The sequence below is a fragment of the Microcaecilia unicolor genome, chromosome 7, assembly GCF_901765095.1.
Source record: "Microcaecilia unicolor chromosome 7, aMicUni1.1, whole genome shotgun sequence".
In the NCBI taxonomy this organism is placed as follows: Eukaryota; Metazoa; Chordata; class Amphibia; order Gymnophiona; family Siphonopidae; genus Microcaecilia; species Microcaecilia unicolor.
In genome coordinates, this window is record NC_044037.1 from 114,913,400 (window position 1) to 114,928,326 (window position 14,927).

At 42.7% G+C, this 14,927-nt stretch overlaps 1 protein-coding gene across 1 annotated transcript in view; it reads left to right on the forward strand.

Annotated features, from left to right (window-relative positions):
• The window catches only part of LOC115474455 (carbonic anhydrase 4-like), a 132,111-nt gene that overhangs the window by 47,780 nt on the left and 69,404 nt on the right, over positions 1 to 14,927 (forward strand). The window contains exon 6 of the mRNA XM_030209924.1: positions 2,011 to 2,100. Coding sequence (XP_030065784.1) covers positions 2,011 to 2,100 — 90 coding nt within the window. The remainder of the gene's footprint in view (positions 1 to 2,010; positions 2,101 to 14,927) is intronic.

Consider the following 14,927-nt stretch of genomic DNA (forward strand, 5'->3'; position numbering starts at 1 on the left):
TGAGGCAATGGAGGGTTCATTGACATGTCCATCAAATGTGGGAATCAACCAACAAATAGTTATGGTGATAACCGACTCATCACAATTTTCATCATCAATCCAAACAACTGAAACACAGTAGTGCATATATGCAAAAAACTGCAGGTATCACAAAAAAACAATTGTATAATGCAAAAATAGCACAATTATCATCTTGCTAGTATGCTGGGAAAAAATCAATAATACGCCAGCACAGGTCCTCTACAGCATCTGGGAAGTTGGAGATTGTTGCTCAGAGGTCAGGCTGGCATCGGAGAGGTTGGGGATTGTTCTTCTGGTGTTGGGCTTGCGTCGGGGTGCTGGGGTTGACAGCAGGAGGGGCTGAGTATGTAACAGGAGGCAGGGATGAGCATTGGAGAAGTCGGGTGTATAATCAGGTGCTGAGGTGGACAGTGAGGGAGTGTCAGGAGTGTGATCACAGGAGTCAGGGTTATGTTGGGATTGACAGCAGGAGGGATTGGGTGTGGTAATAGGAGGCAGGGTTTGGTATCATAGGGGTCGGGTATGTGATTGGGGGTTGGACTTGACAGTGGGGAAGGGGGCGCCATAGACTGCCGTAGGCAGCTGTCATATTCCCTTTTAATGCACTGTCACACTTTATATGCCCAAGCCAATAGTATGAAGGGCCAGGGCCAGCAACAGCACTATTGTTCAAGGCTATAACACAGTGGCCGTGCATTAACTATGTGCTCTGTGTGGCAAATGCAGGGCAGATGCAGGAAATGCCCACTACATTTACCACATGTAAATTTTTGCATTGTATGTGTGATAACTACAAAACTTACTGCAGTTTAGTAAAAGGGCCCCTAAATAATTAGTTCAGTAATAAAACATTATCCCTGAAAAGGATGCAGTATTAAAGCATTCTCATCCTGTGCTCACTTTGGAAACAGGGAACAAGTCTAGTCCAAAGCGGCACTTGGATCATAACACAGCATAACAAAAAAAAATGTTTTTCGTGTGCTACTGGGCAAAAACCATTTGTCCTATACTAAATTCAGTGTGCGTATTCCAAATCTGAAGTCAGAATTGTTGTAACACGTCAGGAAAGTTTGTTATGCATAAGTTTGCCCAAATGAATTAAGCACTTGGAAAGCATTGAATAATTTTTTACAGAACGAGTTTTACTCCAACAATTACCTGATCTACATCAAAGTTTTCGTAGTAAACAGTATATGAAAATGTAATGGAATAACAAAATTTCAAAAACGTCTCGTATTCCAGTTTAAAAGTCTTACTTCAGCAAGGCCCAGTACTGTTAAAAGTGCTTCAGGCATCTACTTTTGCGTTTGTGACAGTCATATTTTCCCGTTGCAAAAACCAGCAGTAGTCCCCCATCATGTTGGGATTCCAGCGGCCTTGATATCTATTCTCCATTGTAGAAATGTCTTTATGGAACCTCTCTCCATGTTCGTCACTTACGTGTCCCAAATTGGGTGGGAAAAAGTAAAGATGGGAATGTAAGAAATGCATTTTCAATGACATTCGGCAGCCAAGTTGTTCATATGCTTTAAGCATGTTGTCTACTAGTTCAGCATAGTTTTTAGCTCGTCTGTTCCCAAGGAAGTACTGCACTACTAGCACAAATGCATCCCAAGTATTAATATTATAAGTGAATAGGCTTTGCATGTATAACTTAAAATCTAGACGTGTCAGGCAAATTCGGAGTTCATATTTGGAATCGGCAGGTTCAATTTAATATAAATCACATGTTTTTCTCTCAGTAGCAAAATCATTGTTGCGTTGTGTAATTAACTATACGTATGAAAACAGTGTATATACAATGTTATAAGATTCTACACATGGAAATAAAAATGAATGCTCAATGAATAACAGCATGACAGAAACCCAGGGTGAGTGCAAGGGTTGCTGAGTTATGCATCTTTCAACCATCACCACACATACCTTCGGAAATTTATCCCAATTGTTTTCCTGATCCACAAATGTTTTCTCTCTTTTTGCTTTACATAGATGCATATTGTGCACACCAAAAACAAACTGAACCTAAGCGAGAGCCGGAAGGACTCCACTGGGATTGCTGTCTTGGCCTTCTTCATTAATGTGAGCAACGTTTAGTTTTAAAGATCCCACTTGCCTCAGGCATCCATCAGACAGTGGCGTAGCCATTCAAGGTGCATGTGTTGCATTCAAAGCCCCTGTCAGTCAATTACTATTCTCCTTTCTACCTTCCAAGCACAGTCCAGCATCTCTCCCTTTCTGGCCCCACAAAGCTCTCATGATTCCCTCCCTCCCATCCGCTGCCCCTATGCCTTATTCACCTCCAGTCTTCGCTCAGGCAGCACCAACAGTAGCAGCAGCACTCATAGGCTGCGTGTGGCTTTCTCTCTGAACTATCCTGCCCCTTCTGATGCAACTTCCTGTTTTCTAAAGGGCAGAGCAGTTCAGAGAGAAAGCTCCAGTGCAGGCCGCAGACAGCTTTTGAGTGCCACTGCCTCTGCTGCTGCCTGGGTGAAGACTGGAGATAATTTTAAGGTACGGGGGAGGGGGGGGGAGGGAATTCTGAGAGCAGTGCAGGCCAGGAAGGGAGAGATACCGGGCTGTAAATGGGAAGGAGGGAGAGAGGGAATTGCGACAGCTTTGCAGACTGGGCTAGAGGACCCCCACCCCGGTTGAAAATTCCTGCCTACGTCACTCCTGCCAGATTTGCTACAGCTTGTTGGCTTCACTCCTCCCAACTTCACATCCTCCTGCCTTGTCCTACCTATCCTCATGCTTTATTTTCCCTGCCCTGTCTCCGTTCATCTTTTCTTTTTAATTTGTGTTCTCTATTATCTATATTCTCTACTTTGGGGCCCTTTTACCAAGCAGCACTAGAAAGTGGTCTGTGGTAGCCTCAACACAGGTCTTTCCCTGCTCTGAGGCCACTTTTAGTGCTGCCAATAAAAGGCAGCGTTTTCTATTTTTCCGATAATGGCTACACACTTTCTCCATTAGTGTATGAACCCTACCGCCACCTATTTTGTAGGCAGAAAGGGCTCACGCGCTAACCACGTACTAATCGGTTTGCATGCAGCGATGTATCTGTACTAACCGATTAGCACAGTACGTGTCTACTTTATGCCCCCGACCCACCCCAATGCTAAAAACTAAAATATAATTTTTATCACTTGCAGATGCCAAAATTACCATGGTTCGCCTGAGTGAGCCCCATGGTAAGGCATTTTAAGCTGCAGTAAGCACATGTTAGTGCTTACTGCAGCTTAGTAAAAGGACCTCTTTATTTTTCATATTATAAACTGCTGTGCTTCTAGCACAAATAGAGGTATATCAAGGTTAATGAACTAAACCAAACTAGGTGTGGATAGGAGTGCGAGTGGAGAGACGGAGAGATGGAGGGGAGAAAATGTATGCTATCCATGTGGTGGAGTAGAATATCAACATCAGAATGCGACAGGTTGGGGTAGAATATTGCACTTCAAAATATTGCAGTGCTTCAGCTTCTTCTATTATGGACTACAGTTGTATGGGATGAGCTGTACTGTAACTATAGGGGCTGCACAGCAAATTTCTAGGGCTCGCTATAATTAGATACATGAGAAGGGCTGAACTATTAAATGCATGTGAACTGTATTGTAGTCATACGTAATGTAGCAGTTACATAGAATGGATTATGCTTTAGTTATATGGACTATACTGTAGATTGAATTGTAAATGTGTGAGATGATTTAAAGGTAAATGGAATGGGTTCCATTCTTACAGAGGATAGATTATACTGTTCTTATCTGGCCTGCAGGATAGATTATACTGTTCTTTTCTGACCTATAGTGTTAATATATGGGATAGAAAGGGCCAGTCTTAGCAATTGCGGGGCCCTGTGCAGACCAGTTCGCTGCCCCCCCCCCCCCCCAGTCCCACCCCTTGTTGACAAGATATATTTTAAACATTTTCTTTTATTTCAAATGAGTGCTTTTTTTGTGCTGGTACGCAACGGTACGGTTTACCGGCACCTTTTTTCATAGGTCCAGCAGCTCCCCCTGGTTCATGCAGTATTTACTAATGTCCCCTCGCCCATGTTCAGCGATTCTCCTCCCTCCCCTGCCCTCCCCTCTCCCATGTCAAACTTCCACTCACTCTAACGAAGTCGCAGCAGTGAACTGGTGGACAGCGCTAGTAAAAGCAGCAAGCTCGACTCCGTCGTCCTTCGCTTCCCTGCCCTCTCAGCGTCCCGCCCGCCCTCGTGGAAAGGAAATGACATCAGAGGAATGCAGGATGCTGAGGAAAGGGAGGAGAATCGCTGGCCATGGGAGAGGGGAGGACAGGGGAGGGAGGAGAATCGCTGGACATGAGAGAGGGGAGGGCAGGGGAGGGAGGAGAATCGCTGGCCGTGGGAGAGGGGAGGGAGGAGAATCGCTGGCCATGGGAGAGTGGAGGGCAGGGGAGCAGTGGTGTGCTGGAGCAGGCTCTCACAGGCTCGCAAGAGCCGGTTGTTAAGTTTTTAAAAATTTTGGGAGCCAGTTGTTAAAATAGGGCCCTCTATGGCTACTTTAACAACTGGCTCCCAAAATGTGGGCTTGGGCCCCCTGCTGAATTCTCTTTTACTTTGCTGGTGGGGATGCTGAGCCCTGCTAGCCAAGTAAATAGACTGCTGCTGCTTCCTGCTCCTTGTTTCCAGCTCTGAGCAGCAGGCTTGGATTTCTCGAGCATGTGCGAGAAGCTCCAGCATGCTGCTCAGAGGAAGACGTTGGGAGTGGTGGCAGTCCATTTATTGGCTACCAGCAAAGGTATGCCTAGCGTGCCTGCACAAAGGGAGGGAGGAGAGAGAGACAAGTGTTGCTCCCCCCCCCTGCCACCCCTGGCCCTTCCAACTGCAGAACTGGCTACGTCCGGAGAAAGAGCCTGTTGTTAAAAATTTACCAGCACACCCCTGCAGGGGAGGGAGGATAATTGCTGGACATGGGAGAGGGGAGGGAGGAGAATCGCTGGACATGGGAGAGGGGAGGGCAGGGGAGGGAGGAGAATCGCTGGACATGGGTGGATGGCAGGGGGGACAGGAGGTTGCTGGACATGGGTGGATGGCAGGGGGGGACAGGAGGGTCGCTGGACATGGGTGGATGGCAGGGGGGGACAGGAGGGTCGCTGGACATGGATGGATGGAGGGGGGGGCAGGGAAGAGGAGGACTGCTAGACATGGGTGGATGGAGGAGAGGGAAGGGACAGAGAAGAAATGCTGGACATGGATGGAGGTAAGGGAAGAGTGAGGAAGGAGATGAGATGAGGGAAAAGGAAGAGAGGAGAAAAACTGCACATGGATGTAGAAAATAGGCAGAAGCTGGATCCACTGGACAGTCAAGTCTGAGGAGGACCCAGCTTTTACTTACGGAGGTAGGGCAAGAAATGAAGAAGAAAGGTGGAAAGTAAAGAAATAAATGGAAAGGAAGCCCTGGAAACGGAGTTAAGAGGATAGAAAGCAGCAGAATCAGATACTGAGCCATCATGATCAGAAAGACAAAAGTCACCAGACAACAAAGGTAGAAAAAAAATCATTTTATTTTCATTTTAGTGTCTGGAATATGTCCAATTTGAGAATTTACATCTGCTGTCTTTTTTTGCACAGGGTATACTGGAGCTGTACCAGCTTACAGAAATTATTTATAATGAAAACAAATCACGTTATTTTTTTCTCCTATACTAGTATATTTTCAATGATGTCTGTTTATATGCACTATGGCTGGTGTAAGGGGTGTGGCTAATGTGGGTGTGGCTATAATGGAGGTGGAGTCATATGTGGTGACCCCTACCCACAATGAGTACCGGCACCCTTTTTTCTACAAAAAAAAAGCACTGTTTCAAATAAAGACAAAATCAAGCAAAACTTGTACACAAAAACTAATTCAAACATGAAAAATGCTATACTAGGAAACCTTTGGGCTTAAAAAGCAAAACCATGTGCACGTAAGGACTAGATAAATGAATTAAAACGAATCCCCTTAATATGTAATACTTGTGATTGAATATTCAGATAGCAAGCAGCCTGAGCCAACAGATTTATTTTCCACTGAACATAATTAACGTTGTATGAACTTGGCTGCTAATAGTGTGCTGAACTGGACAATGTTGGCACATTTAGCCAAACCCTTTTACCAGCCATGGCGCATATAAACAGTAATCATTGAAAATATTACACCAGTACAGGAGAAGAAAAATAACTTGGGTTTTTTTTCCCCATTATAAATAATTTCATTTTGGTGCCAATTTTTTTAGGCACGATATATAGAATCTAGGCTCAAGTGTGTGGGTTGGGTTGTAGGTATACAGAATGTGTTGCATTCAAGGAAATGGAAATGAAGGTAGTTGTATAAGACAGGATATCTTATATCTATGAGGAACATTTTATACTGTAGGTTTGTGGAATAGATTGTTAGAAGTCCTCAGATCTATTCCTAGAGGTCCACAATCCAGCCTGGTTTTCAGAATGAGATCTATTTGCATTCACTGCTTCCATTGCATGCAAATAGGTCTCATATATATTCATTGTAGAAATCCTGAAAACCAGGCTAGGATGTAGACCTCAAGGACTGGATTTTAGGACCCCTGTTATACAGGATCGGGCCATTATTCAGCCTGCAGCGGTCAGCATTTTTTAAACACTGACTGTCGCTGGCTAAATGAGCTCCTTTAGTATCCTAGCAGTAGTTCCAGACTGGTGTGTAGCACGTGCCCGTTGCTGTGCACTAACTTTTTAGTAAAAGGGCCCCACTATTCTATAAGGTATGGTGCCTAAGTCCCATAGCATGTATCCCAAAATGGGGTGTAGCCACAAGAGGACCATGAGTGCGTCAGTGGTGTACTGAGTAAGCATGCCTAACTTGGAGCCAGCATTTACCACCAGGATTCAGCAAGCATAAATCTGGCACCCAAAGATAGGTGCGGGAATAGTGCTTAGTGCCATTTTCGTTCAGCACCCATTTTTGAGTGCTGTCTATAGAATTTCCTCCTATATGTGTGTTTTCAGTCTAAAGAACTCCTGCTTTTTAGAGAACAAGGCCTAGAATGTGTCTCCAGGGCACATGTCCAGGTTGGAAGGTTAATATGGTCATTGTAGCTGTTAATTTGATCATTCAGAATTTATATAATGAAGTGGCTAGTGGGTATGAGGATTACCTGGTATTTCATCTGCTTGACCTAGATAGGATTTTAGACAACGCTGAGAAGGAGTCTGCTGTTCTGGTACATGTGTGGGCATCAACAAGATAGGGAAGTATGGGAGGAAGAAAAGTTCTGAAAGACAAAGTTAGGTTTTTAAATACATGTTGAAATTCAGAACCCCCAAGGTTCATTCCTGGAAATGTTCCATGTTTCACATGCAGAATCCCTGAAACTAGCAGAGTTCCAGAATCTAAATATGTGGATGAGACAATGGTGAAAGGAAGAAGGATTTAGATTTATCAGGAACTGGGCAACCTTTTAGGGAAAAGGAAGCCTATACTGAAAGGATAATCTCCACTTTAGCCAGATTGGAATCAGGAGATACAGCAGCCTTTAAATTAAATCTTGGGAGAAAGCTGACAGTCACTCAGGAAAGTATGGTTTCAAGTAAGATATCTTTAAAAGATACTGGCAAAAGGCTCAAGTTAGAATATCATGGTAGAGAGGTTGTGGTAAAAGCTGAAGTAGTCCAGGTACATTTAAATAATGATGAGACAAAGATAAATTATTCCAAAGTACCCCTGTGAAGAAACAGTGTGTTTTAAGCCTATAAAATGTATTGGATATTTTCCTGCATTAATTATGTCTTGAAGTGTATTTCTCCTATATGGCCAGCAGGTGGTGTTTCTCTGCTGTAAAGCTGTTACAGAGAATGAATTCTCTTTTCTTTAGTTTAACACAAACAGGAAGCAAGATGCAGTATATTTTTGAAATGTGTTCTGGGCTCTGATTGGCCAGGAGTTTGAAGCTAACTAGCAGTTACTGCTTTTGAGTTCAGTCCTAGCCAGGAAGAAAAGAGAGCAGGATCTCTTTGCTGAGGATCAGTGAACAATTATATGTCCTGATCTCCCAAGTACTTTTTAGAAAGTAAACAAATGTTTAGTTAGTTTTCTAATTGATCCATTTTCAGTTACCTGTTATTGTTTGCTAATTGCACATTTTCTGCCACTGTTCAAATTCTACTACTACTACTACTTATCATTTCTAAAGTGCAACTAGACGTATGCAGCGCTGTACACTTGAACATGAAGAGACAGTCCCTGCTCGACAGAGCTTACAATCTAATTAGGACTAGGGTTACCATATGGCTCCAGAAAAAGGAGGACGGATTGAGCCAGCCGGGTTTTACTTCCATTGCTTTCCATTGAAAGCAATGGAAGTAAAACCTGGATGGCTCAATTACTTCCATTGAAAGCAATGGAAGTAAAACCCGGTTGGCTCAATCCGTCCTCCTTTTTCTGGAGCCATATGGTAACCCTAATTAGGACATACAAACAGGACAAACAAGAGATAAGGGAATATTAAAGTGAGGATGATAAAATAAGAGTTCTGAACAAGTGAATAAGGGTTAGGAGTTAAAAGCAGCATCAAAAGGTGGGCTTTTAGCTTAGATTTGAAGACGACCAGCGATGGAGCTTGACGTACCAGCTCAGGAAGTCTATTCCAGGCATAAATTCTGAGAATAAACACATTTGCTTGTTTGCCCTGCCTGTCTGGACTGATAAAGAATCCTGGTGGTTCGTGTGTTGGGTCTGTGAGTGCTTTCTGGGAACTGTGGGACCACTGGGAGTGTGGCTCCAGTAACCTAGAAATCACTGGGGATAATTTGAGAGTGGGAGACTCGCTCAGAGGTGATTGTGACCCAGTCGGTGGGAAGAGGGTGCTAGTGTAGAGCACAAGCAGCAGGTAGAGGCGGACCTGAGCTGTGCTGGGGATAGACCCTCTAAGTGGATGTGGGGTAACCCCAGGCGGGTGGCTAGGCATTTCGTGAAAACCCCCATCAAATGTTATTCAGGTTGTGAATACAAATAGTAAAACATATTTTAAATTGTATAAAAATGCTAGCCATCTAAAAAAAATAAAACTGATGGAAAGTATGGCAGACATGATATGAATTTCAAAGATCTAGTAAAGGAAGACTACCAATGGGATATGGTGAAACTAGGGTACAAATTATATTGAAATGATAGAGTGGATCAAATTGGTAAAGGGGTAGCACTATCACATGTTACAAATGGCATAGCATGATAAAAGAATGAAACAAAATGCAGTGTGGAATTTATTTGGATAGAAATTCCATATGTGCTGGGGAGAAGCATAGTGATAGGGTATAACTGTCCACCTAGAGCACCAAAGCTGCCAAGGGGGCCAACCTTTTCAGTATGAGATTTACAGCACACCCCAGCCCTCCCATAGCTCCGTCCAGCCTTGCCTATAGTTCCACCCTGATAAATCTCAGTGATGCGGCACCAGCAGTCTCTTCCGCTTCCAACAGCAGCAGGAGATGCCTTAATAAAACATCATCGCCTGCTGCCACAAGACCAGTCCCACCCATTTAGGGCTCGGGCCAACCCAACAGTAGCACACGTTTAGCGGTAGCTGGTGGGGATCCCAAGCTCAGCCAGCTGAAGGCTTCCCCCTGATGGTAACAAAAACACTACTCTCCACAATACTGGCACCTCAGCATGCTCATTTTTCAGCACCTGCCTGCTGTGGACTGCCAAGGTGGAAAGAAGTGTTTTCCCACCAGCTGAGATATTTTTTGGTGATGGTTGGGAGGGGGGGGAGAACACTTGGTGCCCACCCACGTCTTGCCTAGGCCCACCCAAAATCTGTTGTCTGGCTACACCCCTGCTGCAAGGCCTGGCAGCCAGTGGAGGCTCCAATCGACAATAAGAGTGGCTCCCTGACTTTTTCCCCAGTACCACAACCTCCCCACCACATTTTCCTTAGAGTTCCTGCTGGCATACCTCCATAATAGTTATTCTGTTAACATTAAGTGGGCTTAAAATAGAAACTTAATGTTTTCACAGTTTTTTAAGTAAGTGTTACTTTTTTGTGTTTTCTTCATCTTGGCTTCACCAACCAATATGAATATTAAATATTAATAGGTTAAGATCGTCTCTTAAGGTTTTCAATATATTGTGCTTTTAGTTATCAATTTTTACTATAAGCATACTGTAAGTTTCTAATTACCCAAGGTTCTTTTAGATATCTTCGATAAATATTGTTCTATTTTCACTCTGACTTTTTAATGTTTCTAACATGCAATTCAACCTATCCATACAACAAGCATGCCATTAGCCTTGATATTTTCTTTTGTGTATTTTGATTTCACTGCTGTGTGATTGATGGCTTTTTTGGCACTATCAACATTATTTAATTGGCCACAGGGCATGCGTGGCATTTTCTGTTGAATGTTACAACAATCTTACAGAGCCTTCAGGCTGTGGTGAGTAATCATTTTACATAATTTTTTTTCCAAATATCACACGCTCCATTTAATTGTTGTATGTATGATACCATTAGATCCCTGGCAATTTAGTTAAATTAGTATAAGCTCTCATGTCTGTCTGCTTATGACTATCAAACTAGTAAGAATTTTTTCAAGTTTCCATGCATGGTCTGATTTAGCAACTTGACAATATATTTTGCTTTTGATTCTTGTTTGTTTTATTTTATGACCTTTGTCTTCTAACAACTGGTATTTGTTTCTTTTATATTGAGTGGAATTAGAAAAGGTACATATAAGGGCGATGAAAACAATAAAGGAGATGGGACAATTTCTCTGTGAGGACAGGCTAAAGCAGCTAGGGCTCTTCAGTTTGGAAAAAAGATGGCCCAGGGGAGATATGATAGAGGTCTATAAAATAATGAGTGGAGTAGAGTGGGTAGACATGATAGAGGTCTATAAAATAATGAGTGGAGTAGAATGGGTAGACATGAATTGCTTGTTTACTCTTTCTGAAAATACTAGGACTAGGGGGCGTGCAATGATGCTACAAAATAGTAAATTTAAAACGAATTGGAGAAAATATTTCTTCACTCAACGTGTAATTAAACTCTGGAATTCGTTGCCAAAGAAAAAAAAAGGCTTGGATAGCTTCCTAAAAGAAAAGTCCATAAACCATTATTAAAATGAACTTGGGGAAAATCCACTACTTATTTCTAGTATAAGCAGCATAAAATGTATTGTACTGTTTTGGGATCTTGCCAGCTATTTGTAACCTGGATTGGTCACTGTTGGAAACAGGATGCTGGGCTTGACGGAACTTTGGTCTGTCCCAGTATGGCAATACTTATGTTTATATGTTCTTATGGTGTTGAAATACACTTGAGACTTGAGCACATACAGTGGTGGAAATAAGTATTTGATCCCTTGCTGATTTTGTAAGTTTGCCCTCTGACAAAGACATGAGCAGCCCATAATTGAAGGGTAGGTTATTGGTAACAGTGAGAGATAGCACATCACAAATTAAATCCGTAAAATCACATTGTGGAAAGTATATGAATTTATTTGCATTCTGCAGAGGGAAATAAGTATTTGATCCCCCACCAACCAGTAAGAGATCTGGCCCCTACAGACCAGGTAGATGCTCCAAATCAACTCGTTACCTGCATGACAGACAGCTGTCGGCAATGGTCACCTGTATGAAAGACACCTGTCCACAGACTCAGTGAATCAGTCAGACTCTAACCTCTACAAAATGGCCAAGAGCAAGGAGCTGTCTAAGGATGTCAGGGACAAGATCATACACCTGCACAAGGCTGGAATGGGCTACAAAACCATCAGTAAGACGCTGGGCGAGAAGGAGACAACTGTTGGTGCCATAGTAAGAAAATGGAAGAAGTACAAAATGACTGTCAATCGACAAAGATCTGGGGCTCCACGCAAAATCTCACCTCGTGGGGTATCCTTGATCATGAGGAAGGTTAGAAATCAGCCTACAACTACAAGGGGGGAACTTGTCAATGATCTCAAGGCAGCTGGGACCACTGTCACCACGAAAACCATTGGTAACACATTACGACATAACGGATTGCAATCCTGCAGTGCCCGCAAGGTCCCCCTGCTCCGGAAGGCACATGTGACGGCCCGTCTGAAGTTTGCCAGTGAACACCTGGATGATGCCGAGAGTGATTGGGAGAAGGTGCTGTGGTCAGATGAGACAAAATTGAGCTCTTTGGCATGAACTCAACTCGCCGTGTTTGGAGGAAGAGAAATGCTGCCTATGACCCAAAGAACACCGTCCCCACTGTCAAGCATGGAGGTGGAAATGTTATGTTTTGGGGGTGTTTCTCTGCTAAGGGCACAGGACTACTTCACCGCATCAATGGGAGAATGGATGGGGCCATGTACCGTACAATTCTGAGTGACAACCTCCTTCCCTCCGCCAGGGCCTTAAAAATGGGTCGTGGCTGGGTCTTCCAGCACGACAATGACCCAAAACATACAGCCAAGGCAACAAAGGAGTGGCTCAGGAAGAAGCACATTAGGGTCATGGAGTGGCCTAGCCAGTCACCAGACCTTAATCCCATTGAAAACTTATGGAGGGAGCTGAAGCTGCGAGTTGCCAAGCGACAGCCCAGAACTCTTAATGATTTAGAGATGATCTGCAAAGAGGAGTGGACCAAAATTCCTCCTGACATGTGTGCAAACCTCATCATCAACTACAGAAGACGTCTGACCGCTGTGCTTGCCAACAAGGGTTTTGCCACCAAGTATTAGGTCTTGTTTGCCAGAGGGATTAAATACTTATTTCCCTCTGCAGAATGCAAATAAATTCATATACTTTCCACAATGTGATTTTCCGGATTTAATTTGTGATGTGCTATCTCTCACTGTTACCAATAACCTACCCTTCAATTATGGGCTGCTCATGTCTTTGTCAGTGGGCAAACTTACAAAATCAGCAAGGGATCAAATACTTATTTCCACCACTGTAGGAAGCTATATTTGTTTCCAAGACACCATATGGTATCTGTGAACATTTTCTTTTTAATTCTTAATGTTTTATTTTCAACTACACTACCGCAGGCCATTTCTCAGCAGACCTTAGTAAAAGGACCCCTCAGTATGTTATAGACCTCTATCATATCTCCCCTCAGCCATCTCTTTTCCAACCTGAAGAGCCCTAACCTCTGAAACCTTTCCTCATGTGAGAGGAGTTCCATCCCCTTTATCGTTTTGGTCACCCTTCTTTGAACCTTTTCTAATTCCACTATATCTTTTTTGAGCTATGGCAACCAGAACTGCACACAATACTCAAGATGAGGTTGCACCATGGAGCTATGTTCTTAAGTTCTTATATAGAGGCATTATAATATTTTTTGTCATATTTTCTATCCCTCTCCTAATAATTCCTAACATTCCATTTCCTTTTTTGGACAATGCTGCACATTGGGCAGAAGACTTCAATGTATTGTCAATAATGACAACTAGGTCAGAAACAAATCAAAGGACAAATAAATGAAATTCAAATACATCACAATGTACAGCAGCCTAGTGAGTTAGAGCACTGGCTGATAACCAGGAAAGTCCAGTTCAAATCATGCTCTTTGTGATTCTGGGCAAGTCAGTTAACCTTCCATTGTCTTGGCTACAATTTAGGGGTCTTTTTACTACGATACGCTAATGGATTTAGTGCATGCTACATGATAAAATACCCATTATATTCCTATGGGTGTCATCATTTAGTGCATGATAATTGTTAACACGCACGAAATCTGTTAGTGCACCTTAGTAAAAGGGAGAGAGAAATTAGCTACTACTGCTGAAAAAAATATAAGCTGAATCTAAATAAATAAAACAGAAAAAGCTCTCAGGAATCACAAAATTCTGAAACCAACGCCTTTATTCTCTCTTTAAAACACCCTTAATGCCCAGTCCAGCATTTGCCTGCAGCACATAGCACTGACAAACAACTTCCTTACAAGACTGGGAGACTGGGGATCCAAATGGCAGATGACATTTAATGTGAGCAAGTGAAAAGTGATGCATGTGGGAAAGAGGAACCCAAACTAAAGATACATGATGCAGGGTTCCACATTAGGAGTCACTGCCCAGGAAAAGGATCTAGGTGTCATCTTTGATATGATGTTGAAACCCTCTGCTTAGTGTGCAGCGGCGGCTAAAAAAGCAAATATGTTAGGAATTATTAGGAAATGAATGGAAAACAAAAATAAGAATGTTATATTGCCTTTGTATCGCTCTATGGTGTGACTGCACCTTGAATACTGTGTGCAATTCTGGTCATCGCATCTCAAAAAAGATATAGCAGAATTAGAAAAGCTACAGAGAAGGGTGACAAAAATAATAAAGGGGATGGGATGACTTCCCTATGAGAAAAGGCTATAGTGGCTAGGGCTCTTCAGCTTAGAGAAGAAACGGCTAAGGGGAGATGATAGAGATCTATAAAATAATGAGAGAATTGGATCGGGTAGACGTGAATCGTTTGTTTACTCTTTCCAAAAATACTAGGACTAGGGGGCATGCAATGAAGCTACTAAGTAGTACATTTAAAACAAAAATATTTCTGAATTAAAAATCTACCAGATTTTTAATGCAGTCTTATTACATTCGCCTGATTGACTTCACTGTGGATTCATGGAATGAGCTATAGGTATCTACATTGTAATGTAATGTATGGACCATACTTAAGGTTCATTAGGTAACTTGTCAGAACCTAAGACAGGTTAAGTTAAAAGTAGTAGGTTGTACTTATGCCTTATGTACTTATGGTATAAGGCCTGTGCTTTACGTTTATGACATGGTGTACGGTATGCTATTGATTTATGAGGATGGTCATGTATATCCTATATAATAAAACGCACCTCCAACATTCTGAAGCTGACTGCATGGCTGAGGCATTCCTGCTCTCTGTATCCATCTCCTGAATTGACATCACGTACTTCCGGGTTCGTCACAAGCAGAAGTGACC